General features: G+C 40.8%; 1 protein-coding gene across 5 annotated transcripts in view; it reads left to right on the plus strand.

The window, feature by feature from the left end:
• Positions 1 to 13,227, plus strand: part of ATXN10 (ataxin 10) — a 159,560-nt gene that overhangs the window by 101,215 nt on the left and 45,118 nt on the right. The window contains exon 10 of one of the 5 annotated variants that reach the window (XM_075900001.1): positions 62 to 1,448. The exons of the other annotated variants lie outside the window; for them this stretch is intronic. Coding sequence (XP_075756116.1) covers positions 62 to 100 — 39 coding nt within the window. The 3' untranslated portion in view covers positions 101 to 1,448. Of the gene's footprint in view, positions 1 to 61; positions 1,449 to 13,227 lie in introns of those variants that run through there. 5 annotated transcript variants of the gene reach the window in all.

The following is a 13,227-nucleotide window of genomic DNA, read 5'->3' on the forward strand; positions in this document are numbered from 1 at the left end:
TAACTTAAATTTATTGTGAATTCAGAAATGCTGGTGTGCTTATGTCTTTTTTTTTTTAAAGTGCACCTTAAAAATGAAATGGAGGCCTGATGCTGATTGAGCATTTAGCACTACTGCTATGTAATCATCATTAAATCTTCAAGATATACCTTTAGGTCTAGACTGTGGCCTGGATTATATAAATTGGAAGGAAGTTGTACACTTTCCTGCTACTCTTATGCTCCTGAGCATGTTGGTGGGAGCTGACCTTCACTCTGGGCACTATCAGCAAGAGAAAGTAGTAAGTTGTGTTTCTCTGAGATGTGTATGTGATTCTCTCCCTCTTTTTACCCTGCAGGTAGGTCAGCTACCCACAATTTTCTATGCATTTTAGACTGTAAAAAGCATAATCTACCTCTTGAGGTATAAAATACTCTTCAGAATAATGGTAATTTAATTAGATAAACATTAAGAGCACTTTAATATGTCAATCTTAAATGTATAGAAAATTCCAGTATGGACTATATGGGGTAATATGTTCAGCTTTTAAATAATGTTGCAAATCAGTCGTCTACTTCTGCTGCACACATATTGGGACTTCAGTTCTGTTGGGACTTACACAACTGTTTCTCTTAAGTTGATCCAGAGACATACTACTTGTCTAATTGAAGAGAAAACTGGGAACCATTAATACTAATCATTCTTTGAACATTTTTAATATAGAATTGCTAAACAGATGTATTTAAAAAATGTTTAATAGCACTTTGCTGCTAATAAAAGAAAAAAAAGTTTTTGAGGCAATATGTCAAATCCCCAGAGGAGGCACTTGTGTACTGCTGCTCAATTAAACACCATCTGATCAGACTGAAGTGCTTCTGCAGTCAATGTATCAAAATGTAACTAACTGCGTGTGGGCTCTTGAGCAAGAAGTTTGGAATTCAGGGGGGAGAGAGGGTTCTGTTGTCATTTTCAGTTGGAACTATTTGCATTGTTATACATCTTAAGTTACTAATCTTTCCACAAGTGGCATTTAGCTCATATTACTCATATACATTGTTAGGGGAATCTATAATGCAAGATAAATTAATCTGAGCAAGATTCATAACCACTTATTTGTTTCATTTCTCTGAAATGTTTAATTGCCAAATTGGGCCTGTAGGAGGTGGGTGAACTAGAATAAATATAACTAGTATAGAGATGTTTCCCCCATGAACTTGAAGTTATTTCCCCCTACATACAATTGGATGAAAATGAGGACTGTCTAAAAACATGAAATACATTTGGAAATCTTTTTGTAAAAACAGAAAATTACCCAAAGCTGAAAACTTCTGGAAAGAAAATCAGTTGTAGCTTGGAAGTTAAATGCCAGCTATACTTACCAATATACTTAACACTTGTAAGATTCCTATTTTATTGTTAAATTTATTTATAAAAATAACTAGAGAAATATCTACTCTTATAGTTTACTTTTTTCATGAGCAAATACTGAAAAAATAGTTTAATGAACATACCTTATGAGAGTCTTTTTTTAAAAATTTGAGTGTATAGAATTTGTTCAGCTGTGCTTGTATAATTTTGGAGTCTACTTCTCCAGCTTCATCTTTTATTCATTGCCATTATATCTTTTAAAAATAGTGATGCTTAGATTATTGGCTTTTCCTGAAATGAAATTTTCAGAGTACATTTTGCTTTTCTCGAAGTTGTTTCTAAAGATTTATAGAAGGATTTCAGTTTGTTCACACTTTTTTCTATTCAAATTAAATTAATACATTTCCAGTAAAAAAATTTGAAATTACAGGTGGTATAAATTTGGAGGTCACCTTACCAAAAGCAAATTAAATGGCATTTTCACGAGTTAAAATATTTTGTTGCTTACTAATCCAGATTACTTAAAATTTTGGGACCAGAATTGTTTTACATGATTAATCCTATTTGTAGTGAAGTGGGCAACAGCTAGTCATTTGTCTACAAACTAGAATGGTCTAAACACACACACACACACACACACACACACACACACACACACACACACACACACACACACACACACACACAATTATGGGACCTAATGTTTTGCTACAAACTTCAGTGGGAATACTTCTGTTGGCTTTAATAGAAGTTGGCTGTGTCCTATAGCATGGGCAAAATCCTATCCATGTTCCGTGCGTAACCCTTCTGGCTTCTTGGAAGGAAGAGATGTTGTAGAACCAGTCAAAACTCAATTTCAGTTTTGTGGTAAATTCCAATGTTTTCAAATTTTTCATCCTTAATAGAACAAATTGTTCAATGTTTAAAATGTCCTACAAAATAAAAATTTTGGAAAAAATTGTATTAGCTGTATTGAAGCAACTTATCATTTTGATATATTATAAATAACAGAACAAATATAATATTCAAAATGATGGTTGAAATGAATCCCTTGAACCTTGAAATGAAATTTTGATAATTTTTCAGTTGAAATTTTGATATGAATAAATACTTGAATTAGCATAATCTGAGAGGAAACATTTTGCTGGGAAGCTTTCAACTAGCTGTAGATAGCTGCCTAAATTACAGTGGTTCTCCAAGTCCTACACATGGGGAGGTTGTGGACTATGGAAAAAGCATAGTGTGGTCTACTGTAGGAATTTTATTGCTAGTTTCACAGTATTGTATGTGTGGGTGAGTTGGGGAATGGTCTTAAAACCTCAACTCTGGGAGTCATGTGATTAATGAGAAATTCTACTGCCATTTAAAAAAATTTCTAGCTCTAAGGAGAAGCATAAAAATGCAAACTGTCTCTTTCTGTGTTTCAGGGACAGTGGTGGGTAGAAAAGTCTCTGGTATGCAGGGAGCTTGGGAATCTTAATATAGAGCTGAATATAGATCCACTGCAGAAGGCCTGGCGGTTTGTGCATAAGATGGTCTTTTCATCCTTCCCCCAACAGATCCCAGGGCATATTCAGGTTCTCTGTGTCCCATCCTTGTTAGAACAATGTCAGGGAAACTGTTAAGTTTCCTTCGTGGGGCTTTCTCTCCTATCTCCTTACTCTCTGATCCTACTTACTGTCAGCCTGCTCTTGCAGGTTTTCCACTTGGCCCTTTGAAAATTAACTTCAAAGAAAGCCACTTATTTATACTTACCTATAGGATAAACTTAAACAACACATGGTCTGGTAGCACTTTATAGACTAACAAAACATATAGATGGTGGTATGAGCTTTTGTGGGCAAAGTCTACTTCTTCAGATAACCAGAGTTTAGGATGTGCAGACCCACAAAAGCTCATTATCCCATCTATATGTTTTGTTAGTCTGTACAGGATAAACTTAAAAAACAACAAATGGTCTGGTAGCACTTCATAGACTAATTCGGCTACCTCTTGCAATAACTTATAGGAGTTTGTCATATTGTTGCTAAGATCTATAATTTGCTGCTTTTTCTTCAGTTTTTCAGAAACTTGTCTTTTTTAAGAAACTAGGAAGATAACTGGTCTTCTGTTTAGTGCCAAATAATTTTAAGATGGTCAAAGAAAACTGATAAAGTGTGTTTCAGAGAAGTAGCAAGGAAAACACAATAGGGAGTGGAAATGGAAAATATGTCTATGTAAAAATTAGTGTGGGAAGCCTTTCGTATCCACTCTTGGTATTTTTTTGGTACAGTCTCCCATCCAGGTACGCTCAGTACTGTTCCTATGAAATAAAATTTTCTGAATTATTTTAAATCCTCTTTATCTAATCAAGTATACTGCACCTTAAAGATGTACAATAAAAATGATACTATATAAAGCAGTGGTCCCCAACCATTCGAAGCTGCCGGGCACCAGGGGGCGTGGCCGTTCGCCTGCTGGGTGCCAGAGGGTGGGGACACTTGCACACTCGGGGGCGAGGCCACGCATATGCCATGCCCCCATGAGCCACGTGCCTGAGGCCAGCAACTCTATGCACCGCGTGGCCATGGGTGGTGCCGCCCATTTTCAGCAAACCTGGGGCCAGCGTCCTGCAGAGCCATGAGCCCAAAGCTGGCACTCCTTCCCCCTCCCCCCTATAGCTGCCTGCCCGGGGGCGGGGATGCCGATTTGCTGCGCTCCTGGGGCCAGCGCCCCCCATAGCCGCGTGCCCGGGGTAGTCAATTTGCCGTGCGCCCAGGGCTGGCGCTCCCCATGCGCTGCGCACACGGGGAGTGGGTGGCCACTTCACCGCGCTCCTGGGGCCGGCGCTCCCCGTGCACCTGGGGCTGGTTCCGGCACCGCGCATGCACCATGCGCCCGGGGCGGAGACAGCCCCAAGCACTCAGCAGGCGCACACAGATGCCCCCGCGGGCGCCATGGCACCCACGGGCACCGTGTTGGAGACCACCGATATAAAGAATTACTGCTCATGTGATATCTCAGTTGTAGGTTGTGGTTTGTTTTTTTCAAGTGATTACAGTATTATGAAACAAGCACACTCCAGAATTCACTTGTGGCAACCTGAAGTTGCTTTTAAATTGTATGCATATGGACCTGTATCAAATTGGTGAAATGTTGCAGGAGGTAGAAAGGATACTGTGTAAACAGGATGAAACTAAATTTTTCAAATTCTGTAAATGATTGGCTCCCTTCCTGAGCAAACATATACCAAGTGTCAATAGTTAGAAATTTTTATGTGCTAATTGTGGCCATTTGAGAAGGATTTGTTATGGAATAACTCAAACAATATTAACTATAGTTTTTCAAATTCATACATTAAAGAATGGAGCAGTATTTTTTTTAGATATGTGAATTTAGCTAGTTGATTAGATTTTTTACATTCACAGTTGCATACATTTGCTTGTTACTAGGTTGCCAAGCATTTAAAAAAACAAACAAACACTCAACAAAACCCCAGTTGTAATTTAAAGTCAATTAAGAAACTAGTATGTAATCTGCTCATATACAGCTTCATGTATCATCTCGTCCATAAGAGCCTGAGGCATTAGCAGTCTTTACAGCATAAAATTTAGTGTTTCAGCATGCATACCGAGCTTATTGTATATCATAGTATATATAGCTTTTATAGACACATAAATCACAACAGTAAGATTCTTGCACATACAAATGTAAGAGTGATTTTAATCTCAACATGGCTTTCTAAAATGTAATCTAATAAAGGAAATTGATCCTTTGCATGAAAAATATTTATTTTATCACTAAAATATAGCAGTCATACAGATCTTTAGATTAATGTAGAGGAAAAATTGCCAACCCCATTTAAAAGGGGTAGATTGTAAAAGAAAGTCACTGTGGTGGGCATCATGTAAGGGCTACTCTCCTGTAACCAGAAGCTATGTTGAAGGAAAGCAGTGAGTCTGGTCATTCAGTTCAGCTGGCTACCTTCGTATACCTTCATGTCAGTCTCACTCACCTAATATGAAAGTTGATATACTTCTGATGAAAGGTGCCAGGCATGCACCTTTTGTTTCTCTTAATATAATTATCATTATGGATTTTGTGTTGGGATAGTGCAAGGAGACACCCATCAGAGATAGGGCCCTATTGTGAGAGACACTGTACAGACTTGCAGTGAAAAGACAGTCCTGGCCCCAAAGAGTTCAGAATATTAGCTCACTTATGGCAACAACTTGCTTCTTCATGTGCAGATTTTGCAATGAATTGTAGGATATGGTTGTGAAACAACTATATGCTGTTACCTCATGTTAATCTCCTTTTGCACTGTAGTTTTTAAACTCTTTGTAGCTTGCTTTAGTTTCATTATTTTGTTGAAATTCAATTGTAGCCATTGCTCACTTGAGAAGAGTAATGCTCAATTTAGTATAGGGTCATAACTGGATCCATGTTTGTGCTAGAGACGTGTATATTTCTCAGATCTTTCAAAGGAAACCCAGTGTTACCTTGCTTGTTTTGAGGGTAAAAAGAAGCTTCCCCTAATGTTCTTGTCCCTTTTGAACTTATTAGCTCTTAAGGTTTCTGGGGATGAGTCACCAGCACCATGCTGATCCATTCCTCATTTTGAACATTTTGCTGCATCTTCTGAGCCCTGTTCTTCCTCCTGGCTACTCTCTCTACCCATTCAGGTTGGACAAGAGGTCCCCTCCCCTCCAACTTAAAGGTGTGGGTGCAGCCATTGTTTCAACCAGGGTGCATTGATTTAAATCACCGAGGGGGAAAAATCATTGATTTAAGAAATATGTGAAGTAGTATCAGTGGGAAACTTATTTAAACAATAGTGCAAATCTGATTGCTAAAACCTGTTAATTTACAGCTCAGTACAGCATTTTACAGTATTTGAGCGTATACTTTTTGTAATTTTTGTAGGTAACTTGATTTATAATACTAATTACCTGTGTCAAGATGCAGATGCAGCAGCAGTACATTAGTAGTGTTAAGAACTAAATCTCTCTCACAAACACAATAGCACTTTTATTTTATTAAACCACTGGTTTAGATTATCTGACCTAAAGTTGACCTTTTTCCTTAGTACAGATGCAGGTGAAAGATTCAAAAAGTTTAAAACCAGAAGAGTTTATTGTGATCAGCTAGGCTCATACCGTCTATAACACTGGCCCTAGAACTTCCCCAAAATAATTTCTAGAGCAGGTCTTTGAGAACACACAATCATGATTTAAAAATGGTCAATAATAGAAAATCCATCATGAACCTTCCTAAATTGTTCCAATGGTTAATTACTTTCACTGTTAAAAATGTATACCTAACTTCCAGTTGAATTTGCTTAGCTTCAGTTTCCAGCCATTAGATTGTATTATATGTTTATCTGTTAAACTGATGAACCAGTTATCAAATATTTGTTTTCCATGTAGGTACTGGTAGAGTTCAATCAACTTGCCCTTTAATCTTTTCTTTAAGATAAACAGATTAAGCTCCTTACATTGGTTGTTTGTTGGCATGTTGTCTAATCATTTAATTGTTCTCATGGCTCTATTCTGAACTCTCTCTAATTTATCAACATCCTTCAATTGTGACATCAGAACAAGGGATATAAAATCCCAGTAAACCGGTTAACCAATTAAGCAAGATCCTGGATGGTGGATTGGGAGGGGAGCCACTCTCGGGTGGGAGTTAACCATTACACTGTGAGCATCACCCAGTAAGTTAATTGGATACCCGTTCACATCCCTAATCAGAATTTGACACAGTATTGCAGCAGCAGTCGGACAAGTGCCAAATACTGAGTTAAAAATAACCTCTACTTGTTCTCATGATTATACAATTGATGCATTCATGGATCAGATTAGCTCTTTTAGCCACAGCAGCTGATTATCCTCTATGGCCCCCAAATCTTTTTCAGGTTGAGGCCACCATCCTGACAGCATGGCCTACATATTTTGTTCCTAGATGTATACGTTGATATTTAGTCCTATTAAAATGCACATTGCTTGGTTATGCCAGTTTACCAAGCAATCTTGATCATTCTGAATCAGCGATCCATCCATTCTATTCCCCTAATTGTGTGTCATCAATAGACTTTATCAGTGCTGATTTTGTGTTTTCTTCCTGATCACTGATAAAAAAATATTAAATAGTATAGAACCAAGAATTGATCCCCTGTGGAACCACCTGGAAACTTACCCAGTGTGTGATGATTTCCCATTTATGGTTACATTTTGAGACCTAACAGCCAGTTTTTAATTCATTTACTATATACCATGTTAGTTATATATTAAAGTTTGTTTTTTAATCTGAATTTCATGTGGTACCAAGTCAAATACCTTAGAGAAGTCTGAGTATTATGTCAGCATTATTTCTCTTATCAATTGACTTCTTATCTCATCAACAAAAGATATCAGGTTAGTTTGACAGGATCTGTTTCCCATAAATTCTTGCTGTTTTGTATTAATTAGATAACCCTTTCATGTTTTGATTATTCAAATCACATATTAACCTCTCCATTATCTTGCCTGGGATAGATGTCAGGCTGGCAGGCCTATAATTACTCTAGTTTATCCTTGTAAAAAAATTCACACACCATTAACTTTCTTCCACTCTTCTAGAAATTCCTTAATGTTCTAAGACTTAATGAAAACCAACCTTCAGTTAACAATCCCAAAAGATCCTCAGCCAGCTGTTAAAAAGCTCTTGGATGAAACTTATATGAATCTGATGATTTAAAAATGTCTGCTCATAGTAGCTTCTGGTCATCATGTTCCAGGAATATAGGGATGGAAAGAATATCACCTTATGATAAAAATATATCATTTGATTATTCTCTAAATACAGAACAGAAGTTTTTATTAAGCTTTTGCTTTTTCTGCATTATTAATAATTCAGCCATTTTCATTTAGTAATGGACCAATACTGTTGTCAAGATTCCTTTTTTGTTCCTAACATGTTTTAGAAACTCATTATCTTTTACTGCCCGTAGATTTCTGTCTCTTCATTGATTTTTCTACAACTTGTAATTTCTGATTTGTATTCATTACCATCAACTTTCTCTTTCTTCCATTTGTCCTGTATTACTTTTTTTTTTTTAAACATCTGACTTCATTATTTTTGACTAGTGTAGCCTGCTTCCTAAGTTGTGGCTTTTTGGCATTTAGCAAGCTTTTCTTAAATTGATTTCCAATTAATTCACATCTTTCTGTTTTAATTTCTTCCTCTCAGCTTATTTATTCTACATGCACACTATAAATGTGGTCAAGTCATGCTAACTTGTATTGAAGCTCCCACTAATTTTTATTTTTTATCAGTTCCTCTTTCTCTGTTAGAACAAGCTCTAATATAGAATTCTTCAATGAGTGCTGTCCCTGTGGGGATTCTGCTCAGGTCTCAGCCCAGGGGTTGGAGATTTTTGCAGACCAGTGCCCCTCATGCCATGCCTGCGCACCTAGCATCTCCCCCAGCCTCTGCTGTTTGTGGAGCGCGCGCACGGCCCTAGTCCCATCAGTTCTTTTTCAACTGTCCTCGGCTGAAGACGGGGTTCAGAGCAGCGTTCTTCTTCCTGACAGGAGATAAGAATTTTACAATTAGTTTTAGGGTTTTACCTCATAGTTTAGTCAGTTTTTGCTTGTTTCAACGTTTGCTACACTTTAAAAACAAAAAAAAACCAACCCTGGCAACTGCTGCCGTGGTGGCTTTTTTCTCTTCAGTGATGCCTACCTCTGATGGCCTTGCCTCCTGTGTCAAATGCCTAAGAGAGTCTCATGCAGCTCATAAGTGCCCTCAGTGCCTGAATGATGGCAAGGGCCAAAAAAGACCGCAAAATACGGCTTAAAACGTTACACTGGGAAAAATCTCTTCAACCATCAAGGGACAAACCAGAGGAGGCACGGAGACAGCAAAAGCCCTCTGACAAGGCAGCTTCCTCACCCCCTAAAGGCTCTCAAGCCGTAGGGCTTCCCGGCACACTCCTTATCAGCATTGACCAGAGGCCAGGAGAGCTGAGGCAGAATCTAAACTCGATGCTCTGACTGGTGCCAATGAGACAGCAGTCCCAGGGAAGCTGCATATGCTTCCACTGTCAGCTCCTGTGAGCTCTCCCTTACTGCCTGAACAAATGGGGCAGAGTGACCTTGATCACTCTCTGGCACCACAGCACAAAGAGGCGCTGCGCAAAATGCAGCATCGACAAAAATCTCCTCTGCCTGACACGAGCGGCTGCTTTCTCGCCATGCTCCACAATGCAGGGGCACACTATTATGCCACAGGGTGCCCATCCCTCGCCTACACTGATATCCTCAAGATTTGAGTATGGTGGAGGGCATAGGAGCAGGTTCTCATTGGGCCACTCCTCTCCTTCTCTATCACTGTCTTCCTGGCATTCATACAGAGACGGGCACCATCCCATGTGGTCCAACCAGCCATGAATGTATCTCTCACATAAATTCCAGCCTCAGTGGGTCTCTTGGGATGCATGGCAAGGGTACTGACCACGTTCCTCCCATGCCCACCACTCAAGGCACACAGCCTCTACATCCCAACAACTTCGATGTTCACACCCACAATTTCTGTAAATTCCTCGCTTGCCCACCCTCCCTCAGTAATCTCTCACGAGGTTCTAATGAGCATGACAACTTAGTTCACTCAGATTCAGAGAGTTCCTCACACGAACATAGGTCCGGGTAGAACTACTATAATGACGACTTTACCAGGGAATGTTTTTCCTGACTTGGCCTGCTTATCAATATACAAAAATCCATCATACAGCCTATGCAAAGGATAGAATGTACACCCTATGCAAAGGATAGAATGTGTCGGGGCATTACTAGACTAAGTTACTGCAAGAGCCTACCTCTAGCTGAAAAAGTTCGATGTGCGATCTTGTTCAACAGATCACGCAGACTTCCTTAGAATCATAGAGCTGGAAGAGACGTCAGGAGGTCTCCAAGTTCCGGATGTGCCTCCAGCTATTGGGACATATGGCTGTCATAATGTTTGTAGTCCTATTCGCAAGGCTACACGTGAGATGCCTTCAACATTCTCGCACTCAACTATATACCAACCCAACACAGCATCTCACGCTTCTCAGACTAGACTCAGGCATCTCATACCAGTACTGCAGTTTCTAGAGTGGTGGACATCTCCAGCCAATCTGCTTGCTGGCATACTCTTCCACTGGCCAGGCCCCTCAGTTACCATAACGACAGATGCATCACTCGTGGGCTGTGGGGCCTGTTGTGGTGCTGCATCAATACAGGGTACATGGGTCCAACATGAGAGACACTTACACATCAGCATCGTGAAGCTCAGGGCCATTTGCAGGGCTTTCACCCATTTATTCCCCTGATAAAGGGCACAACTATCTGTCCTCACGGACAACACACCTTCTATCATCATCATCAACAACAACCATGGGATCAGTGTCCAATGCGTTGCTCACTATTTCCTTCCATCTTTCCCTGTCCAATGCGGAGTGGCTTAGTTTTTGTAGACTAGCTATACACCGATCTGCTATATCATCTACGCATTCTCTGTGAGGTCTGCCTCTCCTATTTGAACCATCTATTATGCCGAATACCAAGGTCTTGACTTTTTGCTCATTCTACAAATATGCCCAAATAGCTGTAGCTTCTGCTGCATAACTTTCTGCAGGAGGTTCTCTTTTGGCTCTATCTTCATATATAATTCCTCACTGGTGACCACCTGTATCCATCCTATTCTCAGGATCTTTCTATAACAACTCCTCTCAAATGCCAATATCCTTCTCTTTGAATCTTCCGTTATCACCCATGTCTCTCATCCATACAACATGCTGCCTAATACATACGTTTTCAAGACGCTTAGCTTCATTCCTAAGCTAATCGCTTTGCTTTTCCAGATCTTATCCGTTGTCTTCAATCTCGCTCCTGCTTTTGCTATTCTAGTTATTTCCTTCTATGTTTTATGTCAATTGGCAGGGGGGGTGCCCGATCACACACACTATATGCCGAAGCAATCAGATTTTGGAACTGGTATATCAGGAACCAGATAACTCAAACAGCCATGTATATACTGGGACAACAGAATGTGAAAACTGACAAACTGAGCAGACATTTCTCAGATCAGCGTGAGTGGGAGGTGAGTATCAGTATCCTCCCCTCAATCTTCCGCAAATGGGGCTTTCCAACTATAGCCCTCTTTGCAACACCTCACAATCGCAAATACCACAGATTCTGCTCCCGGGCAGGACTGGGCAAGAGGTCACAAGGGGACGCCTTTACCATTCGCTGGACAGCTCCCCTACTCTACACTTTTCCACCAAGTCCTCTTATCGACAGAGTGATCAACAATATTCGGTTTGTTCAGACCACAGTAATCCTAATAGCCTCAGCCTGGCTAAGACAACCCTTGTTCCCTTACCTCCGCTACCTGTGGATAGATCAACACATCTCTCTGCTGGCGGTGCCAAACCTTCTTACACAGCACCATGGCAGCACAAGCCACCTCAACATCAAAACTCTGAAACTTATGGCATGGCTTCTTCATGGTTCCAAAATGAAAAACTCACCTGCTCAGACAGAGTCCAACAAGTCTTACTAAATAGTTGGCCTCCCTCCACAAGAAGCACCAATCCAATGGACACGTTTTCAACAATGGTGCTCGATGCACAACTTGCATCCCACTAAAGTCCCTATACCTACCTCACTTGACTACCTAATGGACCTTATGACACAGGCCACTCCATCAGCTTTATCTGAGTCCACCTAGCAGTGATCACGGCTGTCCATGACCCGGTAGGCAGTTTCTCCCTCTTTGCATATCCCATGGTGAAGCATTTTCCTTCAGGTTTACAGAAAATGAAGCCAAACCTCGGTGCCCCCCCACCCCCACCCTCTCTGGTGAGACCTTGAATTTGGTCCTTGACATTCTCACTAGGTCACCTTTGAGGCACTAGCCACTATGCCCCCACAATACCTATCGATGAAGGTGGCATTCATGGTGGCAATAACATCATGGAGGAGGGTAGGAGAAATCACAGACCGCATAGCAGACCCACCTTTCACTACTTTTACCAGGGATAAAGTCATACTCACACCTCACCCCAAGTTCCTCCCTAAGGTTATATCTGACTTGCATGTAAATGAGCCCATTTACTTACCTGCATATTTCCCTAAACCTTATGACTCCAAACAGGCTATATTACATACTCTGGGTGCAAGGAGGGCAATTGTGTTCTACCTTGATAGAACTAGAGCAACCAGGAAATCAGGCAGACTTTGTTGCATGGTCAGGACCACGCACAGGAACAGCAGTTTCGGCACAGCACCTATCCAACTGGATTGCAGGCTGCATACATTCCGTTTATGAACTTAGGGGCAGACAGCCACCACAGTCCATCAGGGCTCACTCCACATGTGCGATGGCCACTACAATGGCCTTCCTGAACAATATACCATTGGTGGACATTTGTAGGGCAGTCACATGGTCCTCACACCATACTTTTGCACAGTACTATGCCCTACAGAAGGGCCAATACCCTCCACATCTCTAGCAGATGTGGTCCTTTCTTCTTCGACTTAAAAAGACTCCAGTGCCCACCTCCATCGGGCAGGTACTGCTACAGAGTCATGTGAGTGAAGCACTCACATGGACACCACTCGCTGAAAAAGAAGTTGTTACTCACACCATGTGTGTCCCTGTGGGTACTCCACTACCCTCCTGTTCTCCCCTCTGCTTGGAGTCTCCATGGACTTCAGGTAGAAAAGGAACAGACAGGACTCGCGCCGTGTGCACACTCCACAAATGGTAAGGGTAATGCTCTTAAAAAATCTCTGATCCCTGGCACGAGGATGCACCGAGAGCTGAGTGGAGCACCCACAGGGGGACACATCTCGAAGAACCATCGCTACTGCACCT

The sequence above is a fragment of the Pelodiscus sinensis genome, chromosome 1, assembly GCF_049634645.1.
Source record: "Pelodiscus sinensis isolate JC-2024 chromosome 1, ASM4963464v1, whole genome shotgun sequence".
Classification (NCBI taxonomy): Eukaryota; Metazoa; Chordata; order Testudines; family Trionychidae; genus Pelodiscus; species Pelodiscus sinensis.